The sequence below is a fragment of the Monodelphis domestica genome, chromosome 6 (genome assembly GCF_027887165.1).
Source record: "Monodelphis domestica isolate mMonDom1 chromosome 6, mMonDom1.pri, whole genome shotgun sequence".
Lineage (NCBI taxonomy): Eukaryota > Metazoa > Chordata > Mammalia > Didelphimorphia > Didelphidae > Monodelphis > Monodelphis domestica.
In genome coordinates, this window is record NC_077232.1 from 287,488,116 (window position 1) to 287,515,985 (window position 27,870).

The following is a 27,870-nucleotide window of genomic DNA, read 5'->3' on the forward strand; positions in this document are numbered from 1 at the left end:
ATTTTATAACAAAAACAACTGTCTTAGAAAACAGATTGGAAAGAGATAATTTAAGACCAAAAAAGAAAGGCCACATCATATTTCAAGAATCGTAAAGAAAATTCTGTAGATCTCTTACAATCAGAAGGCAAATATAAAGAATCCAATGGTCACTTCCTGAAGTTATCCTGAAAACTCCTAGGAACATCATATCCAAAATCCAGAGCTCCTAAATCAAAGACAAAAATTATACCAGCAGCCAGAAAAAAAAAAAGAAATAATGTATCCAAGGAGACACCTGCAGGGCCACATATGATTTAGCAGCTACCACCATCAGGAAGAAAAGAGTTTAGCATATGATATTGCAGAAGGCAAAAGATCTAGGGATGTAGGCAAGAATAATTCACCCAGAAAAACCTGAGTAGAAGTGAAAGAAAAAATGGATCTTCAATGAAAAGGGGGACTTCTAAATTTTTCTAAAGAAAAGAGCAGAGGAAATCTAAAGCACAAACACAGAAGTCAAGAAAAGATCAGAAAGCTAAACATGAATAAGCAAACACAATAGATTAAACAAGAATAAGCTGTTTACATTTTTATATGGGGAGATAACATACATATGCTCTCAGAACTCTGTCATCATCAAGGATCATCTAAGATGCAATCTAACTAGACAGAAGACCTGAGAGTGCTTGTGTCACATTTTGACGATCTTAAAAGAAGGATGGAAAGTGAAAGAAAGAGGAAGTGAGAGAAAGAATGAGGGGGTATATTATCTCACATAGTTCTGGTGTAAAAGTAGAAATCTATACAGCAAGGAATAGGAAGCAGGGTGGGGGAACAGGAGATTCTTGAACTTTACTCTCATCTTAACTAGATAAAAGAGGGAAGAATACACATAGACATACACATATACACAGAACAGAAATATATTTCGCCCAGCAGAAAAACAAGAAGTGGCTAAGAGAAAGGGGGTATAATAACAAGGGTAGATGTCAGATGTAAAATGAATATTTAAGGGAAACAAGAAAGAGAAAGAAGGAAAAATAAAGAGAATAAAATAGAGGGAAATATATAAATTAACAACCATAACTGTGAATATCAATGGGATGAACTCACCCATAAAAACAGAAGAGGATAGCAAAATGGATTATAAACCATAATCCAATAAATATGTCATTTATAAGAAACCTACTTGAAAGAAAAAGATGCATGCAGCATTATAATAAAGGACTAAAGCAGAATCTATTCTACTTCCACTGAAGGGTATTAATTATGATCTTCAACAAGGTAATAGCAAAAAAAGAGACCTAATTAAAAGAAATAAATAGGAAAATTACATTTTATCTCAAGGTACCACAGACAAATTAATATCAGTACTAAACATATATGTACTAAATGGCACAATATCTAAATTCTTGGAGGAAATTTTAAATTAGTTGCAAGGAGAACTAGACAATAAAGCCATAATAGTGAGGGAACCTGAATTTACCCCTCTCAGACCTAGATAAATCTAATTTTAAAAAATTAAAAATAAAAGAAAGACCTGAATAGAATTTTAGAAAAGATAGGTATGGAGGGTCTCTAGAAAATACTGAATGGAAGTAGAAATATGATTAATTTTAGCTGTGCATGGCACCTTCACAAAAATAAACCAAATGTTAGGGTATAAAACATTGCAAATTCTTGAAGAACTAATGTTTATAGACATACATTACTATTTTTATCATATTATCATTTTATCATATTAGCAGTTGTCCTGACCCCATTTTTCATATCTAATTATGGGATTGGGTTTAAAAGCTTATTTAGATCGAATAATTCAGATATATAAACCCTTGATAATGTTAAAAATCTCTTGGATTAGTTGGAGATTTGTACTGACATGAACTACTGATGTAGATGTAATTAGCTCAACCACTTATATCTGAGTTAAGTATCATAATGGTACTTCGATATTTTGTTGATGCACTCCTTCTAATGACATAGAAAATATAGAAAGTTGTTTAGAATTTAATAGTGTCTTCGAGGCTAAAAAGAAAAATTTCTCTACAGCCAACCCAGAAAGGTTTTCAAGTTAAATTATGCTTTTCTTCAGACATCAAATGCATAGTATCTGCCTGAAATATCACCTAAAGTTCTCCTAATATGATGGGTCCTTCTAGAGCTTTAATTCCACTAGCACAGCCTTTGAGAACCCAGGGTAACCATGACAAGACACAGAAGTAGGATTCTAAAAGAAGTGCCTAACAAAGACTTGAATAAATAATACGCCTTCTTTGGAATCTGTCATCTTAGCAGACCTATGTTTTCTTGTGATTGGGCTTATTTGGGAAAATGGGGGGATAAGAATGGCATCTTCAACTCTCTTGTATATCCTTGCTTTGGTTTCCCCCCCAAGACTGAATAAATAGCCCCCAGGTGGCTATACAGTTTGAACCTTTTACCTTTCAGCTGCTTTCGGAATTTTGCAAGGTCGTTTGTCCATTTCAATACATCTGGGTTGGCTACTTTATCACTATGAGAAGGCTGAAAGAAGAAAATCTAGATTCAATATTTTAGGTTGGAAAAAGAAACAGAACAGCTTTCTCCATTCCTTTCTCATTTTATAAAGCAAAAGGAAGTATATTGACAATGTATAAAATTGTGTGGCCAAATCTAAGGCGACAAGAGGCTTTTTTATTATCTTAATGAGCTATGATTCACCTGGATCCCCTTTAACAAAATTATTTTATGATCCTTTTGATCTTTTTCTCTAGAATTATGCTTCTCATACTGTATGACTGTGTTCCCTTTGTAAGTCATTTTCAGCCACTTTATGTTTCTAAGTTTTGGTCTATTTAAGGGAGTAGTAAAACAGGTGGCTTGAATATTAAGGGTTTCTATAGCTCAAAATCATGACAGTTTCTTTCCTGTGTTTATCCTGATTACTTAAAAGGCTAGAGTGAATAGAAATTTTTTTTGGAGGTTATATTCCATAAAAATCAAAAGAAGACAATACTGAGCTGTTTTAACCAAATATCAGATGTTATTCAGATATATTTTCCCCACCTTGTCTCCTCTGGCTTCTCACTAACAAGGAACAAAGAAAAACTCCTAGAAAATGCTGATGCACAACACATTGTGTAACTAGTATAATAAGGTTGAGAATCAACTGAGTCAATTAATTATATTGTTCAACTTAAAGTAACCTACAAAGCAGTACACATCAAGTAAGTCAATGAGAAGTTTGAACTAAGTTCAATCAAGAAATTTCAAATGGGTATGACAGAAATTGTTAGGAGTGGTTTAGGACAGGAAGGGAGGAACTCGTTATATTCCATGGGACTTTATATAAAGTCATGAAATTAGTCTGGAAGTAGAAATTTCAGTGCCTAACACCTTAATGGTGGAAATCTCGAGCAAAATTTATGAGAAGAAATTTCTTAGTGGCAAAAAGAGCCTTGGCCTCCCCATCACCTTGGCTGGAGTAAGATCCTAAGAACTTCAGAAAATCAAAGGATTTGGACTTTTCATTAGTGTACTAGAAACACCCTGGGACAAAAATGGCTAGGGGCAACGTGTCCAATATCTCAGCACAGATTAGATGTGTCCAGTAAAGGCAGATTCAGAACTATGCTGGGAGTAAAGCAGAAAATCTATCCCATTCCTAAGGGGAATATATTGGGAATTCAAGCAGTCTTCTGCTTCCAGGAGCTGTGTCTAAGCTTGAGTCCAATTTCCCTTGTTTCTGTATTTTATTAATGAATGAATGAGTCACAGCTTCAAAAGTCTGTAGATGTTTTATATAAACTGTTCTCATAATATCACCTTAATAGATATTACCTTCTAAAAGCCAATCAGTCTGATTCAGTAACTGATTTCCACTGACAACCATGGAAGGGCAGTAGATCAGTGAAGCCTCATTAGTGGCGAATGATGGAAGTTGCCCCCAATCCCTCAGATTATGCCTAGAACTCTGAAGGAAAAAGTAGACCACCCTTTGGGGATTGGTCTAAGCAGGCCAAATGGCAGTTAAAGAGTAGCTCCTGATTATATGCTACACTGATAGGCATTTCAATTTTTATTTGATTTTATGGAATGGAATCCACTAGAAATCTCCATTAATTGGAGGGTGTTGTCTTACTGTTTTTGTTGTTTTCTTCTTACTGCTATCAACAGTGAGTTTGGAAGTAAAGGTTAGAGAGAGGTATATGTAGAAACCTACTTTGTATTTCCTTTCTTCTTCAAATCTGTCTTCAAACTTCCTGATCTTTTTCTTAATGCTTTGAATCCGTCGAGTTAGCTGTGCAAGTGTTAGGTCTTCTTGGTAATCATCATAAGATCCCAAAGAGCAGCTCCGTCTCCTAAGGAAAACATAAAAAAAGACTGCATTCCAAAAAGGATTCCAAAAAGGCACTAAAACTGTGGAAAGGTGCATGCCATATGGCATATATTCAGAGTTTTTACTTTGCTCTGATCCCTTGAAAGAAATGAAATTAATTATTAACTGTAGCCTTAGGAACCCTGTTTCCTACTGAAAAATGGAGATGACTGCCATTTTCATGACTTCTTTCCCTAACTCACAGAGGACATGGTGGCCCCTTCTTATTTTACTTGGGGCACTTCTTAGGAAAAAGAGGGATTTAAATCCAACTGTGTGATGTTTATTCTAGGCCACATTCTGACATGGTTCTAAAGGGTTATGACTCAATAAAACCTATGTTCTTGTGAGGGGGAAAGGAGTGTCAAGCCCATGAGGAAAGAGAGAGACCTTTCAATGGGCTTCATTTAGGAAGGAAGGGAACAAGAAGAGGAGATGACTTTTTCTAAACAAGGGAGTGAAGAATTCTATGTTTATTCTTCATGTTAGCAAAGAGTTTCCATTTTTTCTGGGGTTTCTTTTGTTACTATTTACTAGTCAGTCTGAGAAACCTGTATTCCCCCCCTTGCTAATACTGTGGGGATGATTCATAGGATCATCAGTAAACCAAAGAATACCTCATGAAAGAATGTGAATTGGGGGGGGAAGGAGGCACTTCCGTGTCATCCAGGTACTGCTGGCTCTGCCCATAAGCATAGAATCGAGGGGACAGCATGGGATCACTGTCTTCATCTAGAAGCTGGCGAATCAGGCGCCCTGCCTGTGGGGAAAGGCGGGCTTCATCTGAATCAATGCTGCCACACCGCCATGAGGACAAAGTAGGAATGGGCTCTGAAAATGAACAGGGGTAATGGGTTACATTTTAGCTGAAGACTATTTTTTTCCAAGTTATGTCCACCTTGCCTAATACAACTACCTCATCATCCAAACAACTTATTCAGTTTTAGAGATGCATACCGCAGTGTTAACCCAAGTCACCATTAAGTTCAATAGATCACACCCACCTCTCCATGTTCTCAAAAAAGGATCTGAAAACCAAATTAAATCATCAATCCAACAGCAGCTTTTTTTTTTATTATTATTATAGTAAAGAATTGGAAACAAAGTGGATTCTCACTGACTAGGGAATGGTTAAACATATTGTGGGACGTGAATGTAACAGAATTATGCCATATTATAATAAGTAATTAACATGAATTCAAAGAAGCCTGGAATGATGAACTGATTCGGAGTGAAGTAAGCAGAATCAAAGAAATAACATACATAATGACTTCAACAGTGTCAAAAGGAAAGGGGGAAAAAAGCCACCCAAACAAAGTTTGTGTAATTTTGATTCATGTCCATCAGGTAAATTTACGCAAAAGGGTCTGCATGTATAGTGATTTTACTCCTATAAAATAATAAAATAACTCGTGCTATATGCTTCCAGCCCCTTTACCAAGAAAGGTTCCTCTTTCTAAGCGGTTCTTATTGTTCTCCCACACTTTCAAGTCATAAACTAAGGACACCAGGTGACTTAAAAGACAAGATCAGACACTGATGTTTATAAAATTAGTATTAAAAATCTGTTAAAGGTAGTCTTCCGATAATATCTTTAAAAACTCCAAAAAGTGGAAGGCAGGACAGGATAAAAGCTTTTTTTTTTTATCCTTTAAAAGGATAAAAAGGAAACTCTTTTTCCTCCTATCTTATTTTCCCTCAGCACTCTTCTTTGTTCACACAGCTCTGTGTTTGTTCATGAAGAGGTTACCTCTCCTGGCTCTGAAAATAAGAACTGCAGATTATCCTGCTCACTGGCTTCCACAGTTGCCCCGCTAGTCATGTCCTGTTTCACTCACAGCTGCTCTTCTCTCCTTGTGGCCCTTGTGAGCTAAATTTTACCTCCTTCCCTTTTTGAAGGCTAACGTCCCATGAATTTATTTTTCCTCTCAAACGGGGAAGAACTACAATTCTTAGAGAGTTTTGTGGTCAGCCCTCCCTTTGCCCTGAATGATTACATATGTAATTATAATGGGGGAAGAAGTGAAAAAATACATCTCTTTCCTTTCTTTGTAGAGGTGAGGAGTGGAGACTACGAGGAAAGAATAATACATGTAATGTTAGAAATGGCAGATAGAATGGTCTGGTTTTTCTGAGTTCCTTTTTTACCATTTTTTCTCCTTTTTTTCCCTTCTCCTTTTGAGATGAACAGGCAACCTATGTTACAGAGCATCATAGATAAATCCTTTCAGATCTGTGGCAGCCGCACCTCTCTTTGCACAAAGTAGTAATAAAATCAGAGGACATTTTCCAGCAAGAGCTCTCTGCACCTTCTAGAAAAGAGCTAGGTTTTCATGTGAGGTTTTCATGTGGCTTCTGTGCCTAAGGGGGCAAGGGATGACCATGGGTACCCCATATGGGCAGAACTGGCTCGATGACCAGGTGATGACGAGGTAAGTAGACCAGGTAATGGACACTGTCCCAGAGAAGGCTCACTTCTTTAATAGTTTCTGCTACAACAAACTGTACACCAAGGGTTATAATGGAGTGAAAAGGTGAACTAAATGTGGATATCTTCAATAAAGAACTGCTGCTACTCATCCCTATCCTCCTGGAATTAAATTAGTCATTCATTTCTGTGGAAGTGAGGCAACACTGAACCTTCTTCTGAACAAGAGGAGTGCCAAAGAGACAGAGCTAGTCATAAGTTTGCCTTTGTAGATCACAGAATGGGGTAGCTCCTTTGACAAAGGTTCACCTACCTGAATCCTAGACAGCCAATCATTTTAGAGGCGATCAGTAAGAAGCCTCCTTCAGAGGCTTCCAAACTAAGGCTCATGCCCTATAATTTCACATTCTGATTGAGGATCTCCCTAGACCAATTCCCCTAGTTAAATTTAAAAAACCCCAAAGATCCTCACAATGACAAAGGACACATGTATATATTTGTCTCAGAAGAACTTGCAAGAAAAACTTCAACATAAATTCCCTCCTTTGATATGAATGTTTCATTTTATATGTTTTTATCTGCATATTAAAAATATGATCATTCATAGAGATCTCTTCAAAGAAACCATATGGTGTGCTAGTTTTTAATGATTGGTAACCTACAAAATAAGTGAAATTAGCTTTTACTTTATAAATGTGTAATGTTCCATTCTATGACCTTAAATGTCAATTGATTTTTCAAACCACAGAAACACTTGTAATTTGGGCTACTGTGTTCCTGGCACATTCTTGAAATGCATAAAAGCTTTACTCAATGAGATACATTATTATAACTTGTTTTGGGGGGAAAAGTGGCTTGATAAGTATACACTCCTGCCTATTTTATAAGAGGAAACTAAAGAAGAATATAGTATTCGAGTATGTTTTCTATATGTAACATTTACAAATAAACCCATGACTAATAAGGAATGAGGTACATGAGCCTTAGTTCTTTTGTAGACTTTGGCCTACAATGTAATCCAATGCTCTAAAGCATTACAGACCACAGTGTAAACAGGGTCAAACCTGGGCAAGCTGGTTTTTCATTCTCAGTAAAGGAGGTATTTTTGTTTCCTTCTTGAAAACAAAGATGACCCAAAAGATTTAATTGCTAGACTACACATTCTCCAAGGGATGGAGCCCTTGTTCATCTATACTACCCAGGGCCTAGCACAGTGCCTAGGCGTCAATAAAATGTTAGCTGATTTGAAGAAAGTAAAAGAGGAGTAGCAAGAAGAAAGGGGAGTCAGATTTCAAAAGGAAAAATAATATTTCAGAAAAGGGTACTGTCAAAATGAGTCTCGGATGTTCTTCAGGTGTATCAAAAAATCTTTACATGCCATAATAAACCATTTAGTTTTGAGGAATGCAATAAAGAGAATGGCTAATCAGAGGTAGAAAAGGTTAAACAGTAATGCAACAATTACTTAATTCCTGGGCAATGCTGGATCAAAACAACTCAGGGGGAGGGGGGAAGAAGTCTATCAAGGCCAGAGGGCACTGGCAAAAGAGAAGCTGGCTGTTGATATTGGCATGTGGACACTGTAGTTGGTTTAAAATGTCTACTTATTAATGCTGAAATTATTCGTGTTGAAAGGTGCTTACATCTATAGTCTGAGGACACTAAATCCTCTAATTTGCTGTTGAATCGAGAGAGAGAGAAGCATTTTCTATCATTTAAGATGATCTCAAGTTAGCAGAACCCTCTTGATCAAAAGATCTGACTAGCCCTTATAAGAAAATCACTACAGCTAAGAATATAAGACCATCTACCATTAATTAGATTTATTCCCAAGAATTCATTTCATTTACTATAGAACAACAAGAGTGTTTTTATGCTGCTTAGTGTGCTCCAGATGGGTTCCAGGTAAGATATGCTCAGTAATCAATTCTAGACACAGGGGGACACAGGTGCATAAAACATGACATATCAGAAAGGTTCGTAAAGGCAACTATCTTCTTAAAAATAGCATCATTAAACTGTTATGTGTCTCAGTTATGAGAAACAAGAACAACTGTTTTATCATTAATCAGTTTTGCAGACCAGGCATGAAAAGTCCATCTGCTATGGAGCATGTGATAACACTGAAAAACTGCAATTCGGACCACGAGAAGATGCACAAACACATTGTCCTTGCTTTAATCTCTTGGTTTAATAATGTAATAAAGATTCAAATACTAGTTATTACTTAAAAGGATATGCCCATACTTCTATCTCAATTCTTTAATCCAAATGAGGGCACGATGAAACTTAAAATGGGCAAACCAGATGGGCTACCACTAGAGATCTCTATAAGATGTAAACCTTCCTGTGTAGTCTGAGAAAAAACATAGCTGATTAGGTGGCACAACGGGTTGGCCACATCATGAGGGGCTTTATAAAACTGAAGGTATTTCAGTCATGAAGGAGCTTCAAAGAACTCCAAGTTTGGGAGATTCCTGGGGGCAGAGAGAGAGTTTTTGTTTCATCATCGGAGAGACTGGACCACTAAGAGACACGGAAAATAAATACAGATTGATCCCCCCCCAAAATAACTGCTTGAGGAAGGCAGCAGCTTTCGAAAGCATGATGTCCTGCACCATAAAAGAACACCAACTAGAAACTCAAGAAAAGCCTTCTAGGAATCAGGAGTGACACGTTATCCCTTCACCATCTGTATCCCACACAAGGGCGTCCCCACCATCCTGTCCCCAGTTCGAGCCCACTCTAATTGAGGAGCTACCTGTAACTATGAAAGCTCTTACCCTAGACGCCGAGAGGGAGGGGATGAAGATGTTGTCTAACAGCTTCTCTGGGTCTATTAGAATTCATTCAAGACTTCTGGTTATAAGACTTCTGTCAGAGAAATTGTCTATACAATTTTGTTTTCCAATTTACTTACTGCTTTCCTTCTAATCAGGGCTATGTTAGTTTTATTTGTACAAAACTCAATTTAATATATTAAAAATTCTCTCTTGTTATTCATAAATTCTTTATCCAATAAATATAAAAATTTTAAAAGACTTCTGGTTTATGCAAGATCCTATCTTATAATCTATATGCTTGTAATAAGGAACAAATGGGTTTATAGGAAAATTATTTCTGAGTAGAGTGAAAAGATGTTGGGCTTCAAAAAGTAATTTTTATTGTATTTCAAAAGTAAAAACCAAACAACTCAATTTTGTTTTAACAGTTAGATCAGAATGCTTAAGGATATAAATAGCTCACATGAAGAATTAATGCTTTCCTTGTGCATTGGGCTATATCTAAGTTAAGATATAACCAATGTTTTTCACATTTAAAATACCCGACAGTAGTAGCAGATTGGAAGCAAGAAAGGAAACGTTGATGAGCAGCTTAGGGAGCTGCAATAGAGCCATTCAAGGGATTAGGGTTCAAATCCTAGACAGAACCCCTGGCTGGCCACAATACCCTTTGGGATTTGTAGTTCTTTCCAATTTGGGAAGAGAGGAAACGCTTGCGAGATCAGCACGACAGGGAGGGGTGGAGGCTTTTTCCTGCAGAGAGAAGGGGGGCCCCCATGACAGGGGCACAAGCAGGGTGGCTGGTGCCAGCCACATCTCGGTGACTGTCTAGGAAGATCAGGAAAGAGGCATTCTGTCCAGATGGACAAGCCGGGAAACGCATGTCTCTGTGTGTTCTACTGAGGACACTAACCCAGGAGTAGGAGAAGAACGGAGAAAAACAAGCTCAGTGAACCAGCAGGTCCCACTCTGCCCTAGCCTGACTGATAGGTGTTTTTCTTCAATTATTCTGTTAAAGAATACAGTTGATAGGAGGCCGCTGGGTGGCTCAGTGGATAGAGAACCAGGCCGGAAGACAGGAAGTTCTGGGTTCAAATGTGGCCGCAGACATTTCCTAGCTGAATGTCCCTAGGCAAGTCACTTAATCCCTAGCCCTTACTGCTCTTCTGCCTTGAAGCCAATACAAAGTGTCCTAAGATGGAAGGTAAAGGTTTCTTGGAAGGTCTGTCAGAGCAGTTTCAGCTTTCGCCTCTCCTAAGCCGCCATCTTGGCTCTGCTCCCAGGGTAAGGTGTATTATGTTGGCTCCTACCCGCTCCTTGTTCTGGTGCTGGGCACTCCCTTGCTTGCGGCAGGAGAGACCCGCCTTTCCTTAGGGGCCCAGAACCCCCCTGGCAGTCAGTGGTGGGGATATTGCCTCAAGCTCTTCTGGGGGCAGAGCTGGGATGGTCACGTGCCACTTGCCCCAGGGCCTCACTTGACCAAGTCTACTCGCCGACACATTTCCGCTGGGGATAATGGCTGCCTTGAAGTCCCCGCCACACGTTAGAAGCCGAAGCTAATCCCTGAAGATGCCAAGAAAGGCAAAAAGCAAATAAAATGGCCCTCGTTTCAAAGAGCTCACAGTCTAATGAAGAAGATCACCAGCAAACAACTATGTACAAACAAGGCACGCACAGGCTACCTTGGAAAAAACACAGGCTCCTGCGTCCTGCACTCGATGACGCACAAATGGGCTATCGATGCCTCGGAGCGGTCTACAGGGGGTCGGACACACCCACGGGCGCGCTCTCCCCAGCCTCGCACCCTGCACCCACCACCAACTCATGGCCCTCTGGTCTTGGCCTCCTCGTGGGGGGAGGGGACCCAGACCCCAATTCTGTCGGGTGCTCCCGTCGTGAGCCTCAAATGGTTAATTAATTTGACGGTAATTCAAGAAAGGTCAGGCGTCTGCTTTACGCTCCCATCTCCTCTAGTCTCGTCTTGTTACATAAGTCAGTGGCATGGTTCAAGAGACCAGAGAGGAGCTGCGTGTCTAGATGGGACTTGAAGAACAACAGAGAGGCTGGCAGAGAGCAGTGAGGCAGGCTCAGAGAGAGGCTGAGAATTTCTAGATGCTGGAAGAACGGAGAGGCCCGCAGCCCTGGCTGGAAGAGTATGTGGGGCGGAGGCAAGATAAGGAAAATGGAGGGGGCAGCTGGGTGGCTCAGTGGATTGAGTCAGGCCTGGGGTGGGGGGGGGGGGCTCTGTGTTCAAATCTGGCCTCAGACACTTCCCAGCTGGGTGACCCTGGGCAAGTCACTTGACCCCCATGGCCTAGCCCTTACCGCTCTTCTGCCTCGGAAGCGATACACTGTATTGATTCCAAGATGGAAGGTGAAGGTTTAAAAAAAAAAGAAAAATGGAAAGAATTGTGTATGTGGAAAGCGCATTTTCTCTTTGATCGAGGAGATCCTGGGGAACCACTGGAGTTAAGCAGGCAGGTCAGTGTGCAGCGGGGCAGAGGGTGGCCTGGAGTGGGGAGGACCTCAGGTAGAGGGTCCCACCAGCGGCCCACTGCAACAGCACCGTGAGAGCCTGGACCAGTGGGAGGCAGCGTCTGAGGAGGGAAGGGAGTGCAGGAGAGAAAGGCGAGGACAGCAGGCCTGACGGGCTCAGAGATTTGTTGGAAAGGGATGTGAGAGAGCGACGCGTTGGTTGTGGGCTGGCATGACTGGGAGGAGGAGGATGTTTGGGAAGGGCAAGTGGCAGACCGGACGGTCTCTAGTCCTCATGACCTCTCAAATGCCCCCAAAGCAACATGTATTCACTGGAGAGAACATAATTGCAGCTAGCTAGGACACCAATGAACTAGCACCTAACTTGCACTCACTCGGCACTGATGTTGCACAAGCAACAAAACACATCCCTCCCTCTGCTCAGTGCCTGGAAATCCAAATTCCAAACTACAGAAACTGGCTAAAGCCTTGAAAATCAGCAGTGTGGCAGCATGGCAAGAGGGGAGGAACAGAGTGTGGCCAGGCTGGTGAAAGACCTGCACTCCGTGCCCTACGCCCATCTGTTCCCAGTAGGTGGAGATGGAGGCTCCCAACAGTCCAAACTGGCCCAGGCTGCGATCGCAGCATCATGGTCGGAGAATCAAAGAAGGCAGGGAATGGGAAAGATGGCGTCGGCGGCTGAGGCCCTCAGTAAGGCAGGGGAGAGGCCAGCATCTAGTGCAGCTTAGTTCTGTCGCCCTACGTGTCACTCGGCAGGGAGACCTCAGCTGGTGCATTGTGAATGGTCCAGGTGGGATAGGCTGAGGAAATCTGAGATCCAAGCCCCGCGGAAACCACCATCAGAGGACAGGAAGACATCTAGTGCGAGAGAGGGGGAAGACAGAAATGCGCCAAGATCTCAGGAGTGAAACACCCAAAGAATTTGCAGATAGCCAGAGAAGCCAACAGGGAAAATGATGCATGAAAGAAATACAGCCTCAAATTTAGTAAACAAGGGTAGGCATCTATCAGTAAATATTGCAAAACAGAGCAGAATGAGTCCACACTGCATGAGGCAGAGGACCCTGTGGATTTGGAGAAGAGCATGAGACAACAAACATACAGTTCCTGAGTAATTTTCTTAAAAAGGTGAGAATTATGAAAGCAGAATTTATACCTGGTTCATTAGAAATAATTGGTAGAATAGGAAAAAACCTGAATCTATGGTGGTAAATTTCATTTAAGAAACAAAAACACAACTAACTGGGAGTGAAATATATACAGAAAAAATGACAATCTAGATGAAGAGAAGCAAAATGCAGTAATATTAAAGGAAAATGTGATTTCTATAAAGCAAAGCACTAATCTCAAAGACAGGATGCACAGAGACAACCTAATAGATCTCCCAGAAGAATACAAATCAAAAAGCCCGAATCTAAGAAATAATGTAAGAAAACTGCCCATAGTTTCTGAACACAGAAAACCAAGGGTCAGCTGAAAGAATTAATAAATTGCCTCCAGAAAAAACCTCAAGGCCACAACTTTCAAGACCCATTAGAAGTTATATTTAAGGAGGCAACTGGGTAGTTCAGTGGATTGAGAGTCAGGCCTAGAGACGGGAGGTCCTAGGTTCAAATCTGGCCTCAGACACTTCCCAGCTGGGTGACCCTGGGCAAGTCACTTGATCCCCATGGCCTAGCCCTTACCACTCTTCTGCCTTGGAGCCAATACACAGTATTGATTCCAAGATGGAAGATAAGGGTTTAAAAAAAAAAAGAAATTATATTTAACAACTGCATCATGAAACCACAAATTTTGCAAGTGACTAGGTGAAAAACCCACCAGAAAATATAGTAGGGAAAAGGAAAATATACTCTGAAGATCAATGGAATTCAAAATACAGCCCAAGGTGACCTACTCTGCAAATCTGAGCTTAACATGAAATGAGATAGACATTCAACAGTAAAGGGGCATTCAAAATATAATCAGAAAGAAAACCAGATCTAAAGAGATTATTTCCTTTTTGAATACCCCAGAAAAAAGATATGCAAGAGGAGTAAAAAATATAACAGCCAGGAAATATAACATCAGCAACAGAGATAGGAATAAGGACAGAATAGCACCCAAACTTTATAAAGGAGTAGTCATCAAAACCATTAGGCACTGATTAAAAAATAGAAAAGCAGGTTATCGTAATGGAATGAGAAACAATAAAATTCAATAATGCAATGTTTATCAACCTTAAAATGTAAATTACTTAGTAAAGGATTCCTTATTTAACAATAAAAAGGTAAATTCAATCCCAGTAACTACAACATGTATGAAATATTTGGCGAGAGGAACAACCTAGTAGAGCAGACTTAATACTAGAACAGAATCAATTACAAAATTCTCCTAAAAGGAATTTTTTAAAAGTTTAATAGAAGAAAGCTAGGAAAATAAGAAAATAGTTTAGAAGATATTAGGGTTAGACAAAGATCTGATTTCATATTCCTCCTAGAGATATTCTGAAGATCAAATAATATTTGTAAAGACCCCAGCACATAGTAGGTATTATGTTAGTGGCACATAGTAGGCATTACATAAAAGCTAGCTATTATTATTATTAGTGGTGATGGTAATCATAGTAGCAGTAGCAGCAGCAATGGAAGTTTCAACTGCCATGTTCTTTAAGGATCAGACCAGGATACTGCAAACTTTTGCAGGTCTAATCCACATGTCCTCCTTAACGAACTTTTCAAGCTTCAGACTCCCAAGGTTAGGCAAAACCACCACAGATTTATCCTTGAGTTAGAGATCCAGCAAACAAACAATTGCTCCTTCATTTAGCTGGAAAGCTCTACAGGTTCAGAATGGGAGAACTGTAAACGATCCCTGGCCATACAATCTCAAACCTGGTTACTCTTGGCTGAGCCAAATCATAATGAGAGGTTCAACAGGCAACAGAGTCTTTGAATCTTGCCCTAGTTATTTGCTGGCGGGCTGAATTTGTGATCTTGGGCAAGAAAAATGACCCCCTGTGGTTTTTCCCTAGATTTCCCAATTACCAATCATTCTTTTACTCTTCTAAGATTTTTTTTTTTGGATATGACTGTGCTCTATTTGAATTTCCTTCTATTGTGCTATTTTGCTGGTCTCTGATTCAAAACGTTTAAATAAAATCGTGACAGGCTATAGCAATTTATTCAAGAAATGATTCATTAAGAACAATTTAGATTTATACCAGGGATTCAAGAAATGATTCAAAAATCAGGAAAATAATGAGCATAATCATATTAAAAATAAAAATATTCCCAAATGTGATTATTAATAGATGCAGAAAAAGTTTTTGACAAAGTATACTGTTTATGTATGCTGAAAAACTTCCAAAGTATAGGCACAGAGGGACCTTTTAAATTTCATTTAAAAATATTTAAACCTAAAAGCAAGCATTACATGCAATGCTGGCAAACCTATGGCACAGGGGGCTGCTCCCTTCCCCTTCTCCATGAAAGAGAACTTCCTCTCTCCCCTGTCTGTTGGGGGATGGGGGGGGTGAGAGGGTTGCAATTTGGGCACTTGGTCTCTGAGGTCTCTAAAAGGTTCACCATCACTGCCCTAGAACGTTTCACAATAAATACAGAAAATCAAGGAAGACCACTCTCCACACTATATTTGACATAGTTTGAGAAATGTTAACAATAAGAAAAGAGAAATAAATTAAAGGTTTAAATACAGGTAATTTATGAGGGGACCAAAAATATCTATTTGTTGATGATATGATGCTTTACATAATCTTAGTTAATCAGAGAAAAAAAGCTAATTGAGGCAATTAATAGCTCCACTAAAGTTAAAAAGCCTTATAAAACGAAACAGAAAAAAGTGAATAGTATTTATAAAGAATAATAAAATCCAGGAGGCAATAATGGAGAGGTAAATTCAATGTCAATCACTAACATGCATGAAATATTTGGGGAGAGAAGCAATCCAGTAAAGCAGACTTAATACCAGAATAGAATCAATCACAAAATTCTCCTAAAAGAAAATTTAAAAAGACAAATTTAATAGGTGGAGTTATATTTAGTACTTCTAGATGGACTACATCAATATAACAAAGATGAAAATATTACCAAAAGATGATTTACGGTTTTAATGTTATATCAAATTACCAAAAGTATACTTCTCAGGACTTGGAAAAAAAAATAAAATTCACTATGAAAAACAAAAGATCTAGGATATCAAGAGAAATAATGAAGAAAGGTAGGGAATAAGAAGGAATAGCACTCAAACATTTATAAAGCAGTAGTCATCAAAACCATTAAGTACTGATTAAAAAATAGCAAAGAAGGTTAATGAAACCAGAAACCATAAAACTCAATAATCCTGTATTTGATAAATATGAAAACAAATAACTTGGGAAAGAATTCCTTATTTAACAAGAACTAGAAATTAATCTGGAAGATATTAGACCAAGATCTTCTGTTATTTCATTCATATTATATTCATTCATATATATATATATCAAATAAATAAAATTCAAAATAAATTCAAAATAGGTGCATACTTTTGATTACTAAAGATGTCACAGAAAATTAGAAAAGAAATCATATTACTTTCACAGATGTGGGTGTGGTATTAATTTTTAACCAAACAGGGGATAGAATCAAAAGATAAAAGATATAATTTATCACACGTAATTGAAGAGTATTTGCACAAATGAAATAAATACATCAGGAATTAGAAGAGAACAAATTGAATGAAAAAAAGAATCTCTATATCAAATTTCTCAGATAAGGATTTAGTAGCTAAGATATATAAACATCTCACATAAAAGCCATTCCTCTATAGACAAGCAGTCAAAAGGATAGTTCTCAAAAGAACTGTAAACCATTAACAATCATATGAAAGAATGCTATGAATACTAATAATAACAGAAATTCAAATCAAAATAATCTTGAGATTTAACTTCACACCAAGAAAACTATAAGACAAGACCAGTCAATATTGGAGGGATTGTAAAAAAACAAAAACAAACAAAACAAACAAAAAAACTATTATTTGAAGAGCTGTATAATCATTCTGTACAGCAATTTAGATTTCTGCAAATAAAGTATGTTCAGAAAGTGACTCAGAAATTGCACATCTGGACATATATTCTAAGGAGGTCACAAAGAGAAAGGCTCATATATACCAAAACAGACAGCTAGTTGTTGCAGTGCTCTGTCTATCCTCTAATATATACTAGCTATATGATCCTTGGAATGTTATTTGAGCCCTCTAAATCTTAGTTTCATCATCTGTAAAATGGGGATAACTGTGCCAGTTCTAAGATCAAATGAGATTATATGTAAAAGCACTTTGTAAACCTTAAAACTTAAAATTATGTAAATGCTTGCTATTATTATTTGTAATAAAATAATAAACATTTGTAATCGCAGCATATTTCATGGTAACATTTTTGTAGAAACCAAGTAGACGGTTGGCTAACCAAACTGAGGCACATGAATAGAATAGAATGTTATTGTGCTTTGAGCAATAATAAATAAAATTAATATGGAGAACCACAGAGGAGTTATATAAAGTATTCAGAACCAAGAAAAAAACACAATTATTATAAAAATGAAAATTAAAGAATCACAAAGCATTTTTTAAAAAGGATATGTTGCAAAGAACAAGTTTGACCACAAAGAAGAGCTATAAGGAGATATTTCCTCAACCTCCTTTGCAGAGTTGAAGGGAAGGATGTCCCCACAGGTGTGGATACATATATACAAACACATACATACACATATGTTATACTTTTTGGTGGGTTCATTGGTTTTGCTAAATCTCTCAATAGAAAAATACTTTCCTTTTTCTTCATTAAAAATTATTTGCCATAAAGTTGACTCTGGGAGGAGGAAAGAGGTCAAATGCAAGAAAAATTTAGGTGATATAAAAAAGATATTAATAAGGTATCAGTAATTTTTTATTTTTAGAGCAAAAAAATTAAAATAATTGGGATGCAAACAAAAAGAAAGAGAACTGGTTCTGAAGTCATAAGAACTGGATTCAAGAATCTGTTTAGTTGGGGCCACTCTGAGCCTCAGCTCCTCATCTGTGAAATGGTGAGAGTGTACTAGATGGCCTCTGTGATCTTTCTGGCTCTAGAGAGTCTAGATCAGGGATGCTATAATCCCAATGATGCAATAATCCCAAACTCTTTGCATAAGGTGATAAAGTCGTTTTGGGGATATTGGACAATAGCTTATTGTCTCTGGATAAAATTTCATATCCTCCTCGTTTTGGAAGATAATGGAAATGTATACCTACCTAAGATAAAAATAAGGTAAACTGCGTCCAGTTTAGGAGGTGGGAAAAGAAAACACATCCTCCTCTCTTGGGGTGAATTATTAAACCACTGAAACTATTAAGTAGTTTGGAGCTCTGACAAAAAAACCCCATGACACAGAAGGGCTTTCCTCCCTGTCCCCCCTCCCCCTTAGTACTTCATTCTAAGGAAACAGGTACATTTTCCTAGTTTGGAAACTCCAAAATAAGACTTCTTCTCTTTTGAACGGTTTCCATTTTTGTGCCGATGAGTGCTTTTAAAGTGCTTTTAAATGGCTGCTGCGTTTTTCATTTTGCCGTGTCACCCAAATGAATGACAGGAAACACATCTGATTATTTCTAAACAAAATGCAGCTTACCCTGGGTGAAAGAATTCAGCATTCCCTCTGAGTGACAAGTAGAAAAAAAGACTGCAGCGTCTGCTCTGTCTTCAAATTGATACCTGGGTCCCTTGACAGATATGGGTAGGAGGGAGAGGTTCCTGAAGGGTCCCCCTACGCCCCCGCCCCCCCCCAGGGAGCCCAAGGGGGTATGGTGCTGCTTTTCTGCTTGGCCTGGCTGTCCTTTAAATCCTCTCTTAGTCTGTCTTCTAGGATAATTAACATGTGGGCCACTCATGTTGTGTCATGGTCAAGGAGCCTGGGGAATCGGAGACCTGCAGGAGAGGGCTCTTGGAAGTCATTTTGATTTGATTTTTAAACATCTGATCAGATTTAAATGGGATAACTGGCCTCCATGTCAGAACATATGCTGGGTGAGCCCAAACCTCCTCTCTCTCCTTTTCCCCTATCCAACGCTGGTCAGACAAACACATTCTCTGTCTGTCTCTGACACACACAAGCACATGCAGATTCCCCAGCAGTTTATCTCTAATTAAGGAGCTAAGTGACCTCTGTTCTCCTCTCCACCTGGACAGTGACTTGCAAAGCCAATTTTAACATTTTAAATGAGGAATTTAAAACCCGGCATTCTACTTGAGGAGAGTTCACAGAGTAAAACAAATATAGAAACACACGTACATAGACAAAATAAAATGATGGGAAGAAATGTAGACATTAAACCCTGATGCAAAGGGAATGACAAAGAATTTTAGATCCTTACGTTTCCAACTGACAGCCATGAGGAGAGAGGGCTGGGATATGTTTCTGAGGGAAGGAAGAAGTATTTTCCTCAGGAAAATCCTACGTTTATTTGACCTTCATCACTTTTACTCCATCTTTTAGGATTGTTCAAGCACAAGGGAATGGGGGGCTGGAGAATAACGGTGCTGAGTGGGATCTGCTTGGCTGCAGTTTGATTTAGAGTTTTATAAAAATCCAATTTGTTTTAGAAAAAGGGCTTTTTTTCTCCCTACTGGAAGTGATGATGAAGAAACAAGTTTACTGAAATGGGGGGGGTGGGGGGAGACTAAATGCAGGCTAACTTCAGTATGGCACGGTGCAATGCAGTACGTGCAAACAACAACAACAACATTCTTGGGAAGTAAAGCGGGCCGTGCAGGTGACTGCACTTTGGGCTCTACCATGGGTGGCACATTCTTGCATCCAACCCCAAAGGGACGTTCTCCGCTTTGGGGTCATTTACAGAGGTGCAGTCGCTCCTCTCCAGTCACAAAGTCCGCCCCCCCCCCCTAAACACCCACCACGGTACCTTCCCAGCTGTTCTCTTTACACAAAGCTGTCAGGTCCAGCGGAGGCATCTCGGCGCCAAAGCTATCTTCCTGGCCATCGGCATCTTGGCTTCTCTGGAGTTTGCTTTCGGGGAGGCTGGGAAGCTCCTGAATCTTCATGCTGAAAAGCTGCAAAAACACCCACGCAAAACTGTAATGCAAGGAAAGCCCCCAATGCCTGCAAGTCCCAGCCTCTAGGTGGAACGCTTTCAAACAAACCGTCGCCGCCCGGAGTGCGGACCCAAAAAGCTACATCCTCGCTGGACGGCCCTCCAAACGGCTTCCTCGGCGCTCGGCCTCCCCTAGCGGGGGTGCCCAGCCTCTTCGCCTTGGACTTTCCCTGCCTTCTAACGCTAAAGGCTGCGCCGGCGGCCGGCTGGACGCAGACAGTCCCGAAGCCGGACGGTGGCTCCGGGAGGAGAGGAGGGCGTCGGGAGTTTCTGAAAGGAGGCTGCCTCCTCTCGATGGCAAACCAACGGAAAAGAAACCGCTTCGCGGTTGCTAGGGCTGCAGCAGCAACATGGTTTCTCTCCCAAGGCCACTCGCCGGCCACGGAGGCTGCGAAAGCCTTCACGCAGGCCGGGGCCAGGCGGGCTGAGCCCAACTCGCGGCGGCCACACGGCAGGCTTCCCTGCCTCCGATTTCCTCCGCCGGTTTTCTAGCTGGGCGTGGGGGAGAGCAGGACTATTTATGGAGGAGCTGTGGGCTAAAGCGATGTTGCGCAAATGTAAATGGTAGCAGGGCTTGGCGTATCAGCTGGGAGCAGAGCCGAATCTGGGAAGCCGCCAAACTGCAGAGGCAGCCTTCCATCTCTTTTCTCTTTAACCCCCTCGACTGGAAGTCCCGGGCGGTCAGGCCACGGACGACGGCCCGAGTGCGGCTCACTACGTGAGATTGTCCCACTTGGCTCCCACTACAGTTCACGCGCTGACTCGCCCCTTTACCTTACCTTGATCACTAAAACACAAAACGAAACAGAACAGGAACAAAACGCTCTCTCCCTCTCAGGGCAATTCTCTAAATCAGGGGATCCCAAGCCAATTACACTCTAAAAACACCAGGACAACATACGAACTAGCTCCTAGGATCAATGGACATACAGCCAGAATAAAACACGACTTTACTTGACAGACTACACTTAATCATCATCTAATTTACTTTAACCGTGCTCGCAGAATAAAGGCTCTTAGGATTACATTTCCAGGAAGTGATTCATGAGAAGTAATATTTTCTTTAAACTGTCATCAGTTCAAACGTGCATGAGAGGAAAGAAAATGAGAAAATGGGAGAGAGAGGGAAAGAGAGTCACGGACAGAGGGAGAGAGAGGGAGGAAGGGAGGGAGGGAGAGAAAGGAGAAGGGGAGGGGTAGAGGAGAAGGGGGAAGGGGGAGGGAGGGAGGAGAGAGAGAGAGAGAGAGAGAGAAAGAGAGAGTGAGTGAGAAATTAGATGGAACTGTTAAACAGAAAGTAGGAGATTCTAATGGTTCTGGAACTTTAAGAGCCCCTCTTCTCCTCCCCCTCAACTGAAAAGAAAAAAAAAGCATACTCATTTATGATAGCAATTAATGATATAAATTTGAGATATAAATTTATTCTATGAGCGGATTTCAAAATGATCTGGGATAATTTGATCAAATGTGATCCCTAGGCCAGTCTGAAAACTAGTGGAGAACCAGAATAGCTATTACCTTTTATGCTATTAATGATTTCCTTGATAGGTAAAGTGAATGAGAGTTTTCTCAATAAAAGAAAACTGTCCCTTACATTAGGATATATACAAAATTTCATTTCAGTTGGGAAGCTTTTCAAAGTAAGATATTTTATTTGTATGAAAAGACTCCATCAAAACCCCACAATCCATGCTAAACACTGAAGAATAACAGCTCCAGAGAATCACAAAAATATTTTCTCTTGTTTTGTATTCGAGTGAGGGGGAGGAAGGAGGCACTGTGAAGCCACAACAATTTAAGCAAAACAGTGAAGCCAAATGGGGGGAAAGGCTACCTCCGTAATTCCTGAAGCTCTGCCTTATTTACCATTTTCACCAGATAGAGAGAGACGGGTAGGGCACACTAGGAAGTGAACCGGCCCCTTTCTCAGAATATTTCGGCCTAAAAACCAAGTACTGCCAATGATGAGCTGTGTGACTGTATCCAAATTGCATCCCTTCCCTGACCTGGGTTCCTTCTCTGTAAAGTGGACCTACTAATACTTTATGTTCCTAGTATCGTTTGTTAAGCTTAAATGTTAAGAATATAAGCTTTATAACAAAGGATTATTGTATCATAAATTCAGAACTGGATTTAAAGTCGATCTAATCCAACCCCATCATTTTACAGATGGGGAAACTAAGGCCCAGAAAGAGTGATTTGACCAAGGTCACCCAGTGACAAGTATAATTTGAATCTGGGTTATTTGACTCCAAAGCCAGTTTTCTTTCCAACATACCAAAAAATCACCACATGAATTATGATTGGTAGTCATATGTTGGAAATAGATTCGTGTCCTCTCCATTTCCCTTTCCACCCCCAGCCCCCCAACTTGACCAGCTAGACCCGTATCTTCACTCTTACTGCTCCCCCATATTCTGTTAGTCTCCCAGGCCTGGAATATGCCTCTTTCTCCCCCTCGGCCTCTCTCAGAATTTCTTTATTTCAAAGACTATGCTAGGTCTACAGGAAATCTTTCCTAATGACTCCAGTCCCCCCTCCTAGCATTCGGTATCTCTTTTACACATCTTTATACATGTTGATGGCATTTACCTTTGAAAGACAAAGAAAAGGACACAGAATGTCTTGCTTTTGTTTTGGTGTCCCCAGCAACTAGCACATAGTAGGGATTCATTAAATATTTGTAGATTAATAAGACAAGAGAAATTCTAAAGTCCCTTCAAATTCAATGAGAATAATTTAAGATTGTAATTGGGGGGAAAGGAGGAACGTGGCCAATCATGTAGCTAAATGTGTGAATTATACATGATTTTGAATGAAAAGCAGTTTCATTACTTACCAGTTATTAATTAGGAAAACAGTATTAATAAGTGAACGGAAAGAACTACAACTATGGGTTTTTAAAAACAGAATCCTTTGATATAAACATAAAAGGTCCAAAAACAGACCCTAACTGTCTCCTGGTCCTACTCTTACCCATCTGCTCCTTTCTCTTCTCTCTCTCTCCGCCTTCCCCCAGGAGCCCAATTAATATCTCTAACCTGAATAGCCAGCCTTAGTCTCTGTCTCTGGAGGTTCAGTTGTGCATTAGCAACTACTTGCTGGTTATCCCCATCTGAAAGGCATCTCAAAATCGGCCTGTTTCACATGCACTTCATTTTGTTTCCCTCTACACCTGCCCCTTCCTCTCGACTTCCCTGATTCTGTACAGGGTACCACCACCCTCCCAATAGCCAGGCTTTCAGCCAGAACTATTTCTTCTCCCTCCGTGTGCCTCTGATTCTCTCCACATCTTTCCCATTTGCCCCTTTCTTTCCTCTCCCACAGCCAGTAAAGTCTCCACTATCTCTCAATAGCCCTATGGAGATCCATTCCTCACTGGCTTTCTTGTCTCTAATTGTCTGTTCTCTATCATTGCCTAAGATATTGCAGGGGCTCCCTGTTGACTCTAAAATGCAAGCTTCTTGCTTTCCCTTTCAAAGACCTTGGCAATCGGGTTGAATTTGGAGTCAAAGGATGTGAGTTCAAATCCCAAGTCTGCTACTCATTCACTGTACAACACTGGGCAACTCACTTAACCCGGAGGCTTCTCTACAGGAAGGCCTTTCACTCATAGGGAAGAGGCCACTGAGAGAGGACCACCTAGGACCTGGATGTTTGATAGTTCATCAGACAGGAGAATGCAACTTGCCCAAGAAGTAACAACTGACCAGGAATCAACCAAGAGGGTTAGGCGGGAGGAAGTGGAAACACATAGACTTACAACATATTAAGCTCCAGGAAAAAATGTGAAATTTATGGTATCAGCATACATTTAGGACTGGACTAGCGTGGAAAGAGATTCAAATAAGGTAGTTTCAAATTCAATTATCATCTAGCAAATTTCTCAAGTTTTAGGATGAAAAATTAGTAGGTGAAGTAATATAGTCTCATCCAAATAAATATTTGTTGGAGAGTTTATAGACTTCCAGGTATCAACTGTTTGGCACATCTTTTATTAGTTAATTGATGTTCATTTCTTAATCTTAAAGAAAAATCCCATATAATCTCTTTAATATCTGTACACCCCTCCCCCCTGTGCCTTTTTAAGGAGTGGTAAGGAAAAGAAAATAAGAAAGTACTTTTCTTATTATGAATGACCTATTTGTTATCAAAGCTCCTCTAAGCAATAGGATTATAAAGGACAAGGAATGCAAAACTATTTTTGAAGGAATTTAACATTTTCTTGACCTCGTCATTCCTATATATTTCTATAATTTGATCTCCTGATCAAGGCAACACTATTCCATGTAGTTAATACTTTGTATTGGATTTATATTTGTTAATTTAAAAAACTTAGTTTAAAGACAAAACAATTTAAAAAATAAAGTTCAATTCTGAAGACTAACATTATTGGAGGAATTACTAGGAATAAAACTCTGAGAAGGATTAGAAATATAATCTTGCTATCGATTTCTAAGTAGCAGAATTGTTGATTTTCAAATCCTTTTTTTAAAGCATTTTTTGGATTGAGAGCCAGGCCTAGAGACGGAAGGTCCTAGGTTCAAATTTGGCCTCACACACTTCCAAGCTGTGTGACCCTGGGCAAATCACTTAACCTCCATTGCCTAGCCCTTACCACTCTTCTGCCTTGAAACCAATACAGAGTATTGGTTCTAATGTGGGAGGCAAGGGTTTAAAAAATAAAGGATTTTCTCCATTTCCCCCACCTTTTCTTTCCATGTAATCATAGATTTAGGGCTAGAAAGTATTTTGAGATCCACTGAATTTAACTCCCTTATTTTTAAAAAACCTTCCATCTTAGTATCAGTACTGTGCATTGGTTCCAAGGCAGAAGAACAGTAAAGGGGTTAAGTGATTTGCTCAAGGTTACCCAGCCAGGAAGTACCTGTGGCCAGGTTGAACCCAGGACCTCCCCCCATCTCTAAGCCACCTAATTTCCCCCCAATCTCTTATTTTATTTTATAGATGAGGAAGAGAGCTTAGGTGACAGTGAGGCATAGGGAATGGAGAGGCAAGATTTAAAGTCAGGCCTTCTTGAATGAAGCACTATAAACCACTATACCAGAGAATCAGATATTTAGAGAAGAAAAAGACCTTCAAAGTCATGAAATCTAAACTCTCTACCTTACAGAGGAGGAAACTAAGGCAAAGAGGTCAAGTGACTTTCCCAGGGTCACACAGCTAGCAAGTATCTGGGGCAGGGTCTAACTTCTGGTCCTTGGTCTTTATTCACTTTATTGATTTATATTTATATTTATTTACTGACTTTATATATTTTATATATTTATTTATATATATAATAAAGCCACCTAGAAGCATCTTTTTTTTTCCCTTTGTCATGGTAGTAGAGGAGGGGGAGGATGAGAAAACTGGAAAAATTTTAACTCCAAATGATGTTTTAAAATATGAGCATAAAAGAAGAGAAACATGGTGAGGCTTTTTCTTTTTTAAATCACAGAGGAGATTTTCTTTTTATTTTAGGATCCTTTGCCAAATTACGTGAAATTGATACGGTCTAAATCCCTCATAAGAACCTGACAAAATTGGGCCGACGTCTCCTCTTGGCACTTTGGAGTGTGTCAGGTAGCTCAGCACATCCTTCGTACTTCAATCGTTAGGACAATGGAGCCTTCCCTACCCACATCAACTTTGTACTATGGGCTGCTCGTCACCATCTGTACTGGAGGACGGTGAATTTATTTGGTAGAGGGAATCGAGGGAAATTCCATCCTCTCTTGCGTGTGGCTTCATTGGAAGCTGTCCAGGAGTCTCTTAGAACCGATTTATTTCACCATGCTCTCTGACTGGTTGTGTTTGGAAATCATGAATGGATGATATGAAATACTCCTAAAAAGGACGCTGTATAGCCTTGTATTGACAAAGAATAACGGGCATAAAAGGAAAGAACTGAGATGAGCTCCAGAGAAGAAAGCCTAAGCAATTTTCTTTCAAGTAAGGTGCGGTGGCCTGGGTAGATGCTCTCATGGAGGGAAAAAAGGGCATACAAAGGAATGAAAAAATAAAGGTGGAAAATGAAACAATTCCATGCCAGGGTGGAAAATCTGCCCTTGAAGAAGCAAAGAAAGATAAATGGACCTACTAACAGGGCCCTAAGAGAAAGGGAGGACGAAACAGATGATAATAAATTGGGAATACAAGTTGAAAGTCCTTTCCACCCCCAGATGGATGACCCTATCATCCTGGGTGGCAGGGCTAGGAGAAAACAAATGCATCTCAAAACAACTTCCCAGAAGGCATTTTCAAGCTCTCCCTTTCTGCTGACTCTTTCTTCTGTATTGCCTAAAAACATTTTCAGATGATTGCCCTTCTTCAAATACAAACAACGTTTGCTTCTACCATTTCCTGCAGCGACTGCCCTACATCTCTCTCACCTTTTATATCTCAGTGCTTTTAAAAAGCTGCCCACAGGGGGCGGCTGGGTAGCTCAGTGGATGGAGAGCCAGGCCTAGAGAGGGTCCTAGGTTCAAATCTGACCTCAGACACTTCCTAGCTGTGTGACCCTGGGAAAGTCACTTGACCCCCATTGCCTAGTTCTTGCCGCTCTTCTGCCTTGGAACCAATACACAGTATTGACTCCAAGGCAGAAGGTAAAGATTTTAAAGAAAAAGGAAAACAAAAGCTGCCCACATTGATTGCTTCTACCTCCTGACCCACTCACTTCTCAATCCTTTGTCATCTGGCTTCTGACTTTATGATACTCAACTGAAACACATCTCCCCAAAACTACAAAAGACAAAAAAGTAATTTCTTCATTTTCTTTAAAAAATAAAAACCCTTACTTATGAGAAAGAAGGCTATCCACGTCTAGAGAAAGAACGGTGGGAGTAGAAATCCACAGGAAAACACATAAATGATCACTTGTTTATGTGGGGATAGGACTGGGAGTTTTGGCTTTAAAAGACGACTCTATTACAAAAATGGATAATACGGAAATAGGTATTGGGTAATAATACACGTATAACCCAGTGGCATTGCTTGTCAGCTCCAAGAGGGGGGGAGGGGAGAGGGAAGGGAAATTACAAGAATCAGGTAACCATGGGAAAAAATTTAAAAACCTGAAGCTCATTGAGGGTAAATGACTTACCCAAGTTTATATTGCTAAGTGAAAATCTACTATACAACACTCTTTAATCCTTTTCAATATAGGGAAACTGGGAGACCAGGACATTTTGGTGCCATCTTTGACCTAAGAAGCTCTCCATTAAAAAAAAGCCCCTTGGAGCTAAGGATCTAAACCATGTATTTTTTTTTTTTTGTAGTTGTGCTCCTCTCTCAATAGAATATGTGTTTTAGGAAAATTTGAAACAAAGTGAATCCCATTACAAAATTGAAGGCGAATTTTATTAGAAAAAATGACGACTTTTAGTGTAAATAAAAGGGGGCAGCTAAGTGATACAATAAAGTACCGGGCTTGAAGACAGGAATTCTCATTTTCATAAGTTCAAAACCAGCCTCAGACACTTAACAGTTTGTGTGATCCTGGGCAAGTCGTTTAGTCCTGTTTTCCTTGGTTTCCTCATCTGTAAAATGAGCTAGAAAAGGAATTGACAAAACACTCCAGTATCTTTGCCACAAAAATCCCAAATGGAGTCATAAAGAGTCAAATATGGCTGAAAATGACTGAACAAAAATGTAAATAAAAACATATGTAAGAAAAGCAGTGTATGTTTTAA

At 39.8% G+C, this 27,870-nt stretch overlaps 1 protein-coding gene across 5 annotated transcripts in view; it reads right to left on the reverse strand.

Moving 5' to 3' along the window:
- The window catches only part of FAM13A (family with sequence similarity 13 member A), a 109,519-nt gene that overhangs the window by 21,845 nt on the left and 59,804 nt on the right, over positions 1-27,870 (reverse strand). For all 5 annotated transcript variants that reach the window (XR_008913034.1, XM_007495697.3, XM_056803322.1 and 2 more), the window contains 4 exons: positions 19,985-20,132; positions 4,957-5,170; positions 4,184-4,322; positions 2,424-2,505 (listed from right to left, as the gene is read on the reverse strand). Coding sequence is in view for 4 of the 5 variants with exons in the window: in XM_007495697.3 (XP_007495759.1) it covers positions 2,424-2,505; positions 4,184-4,322; positions 4,957-5,170; positions 19,985-20,132 (583 nt within the window). In the remaining variant the exon portion in view is untranslated. The remainder of the gene's footprint in view (positions 1-2,423; positions 2,506-4,183; positions 4,323-4,956; positions 5,171-19,984; positions 20,133-27,870) is intronic.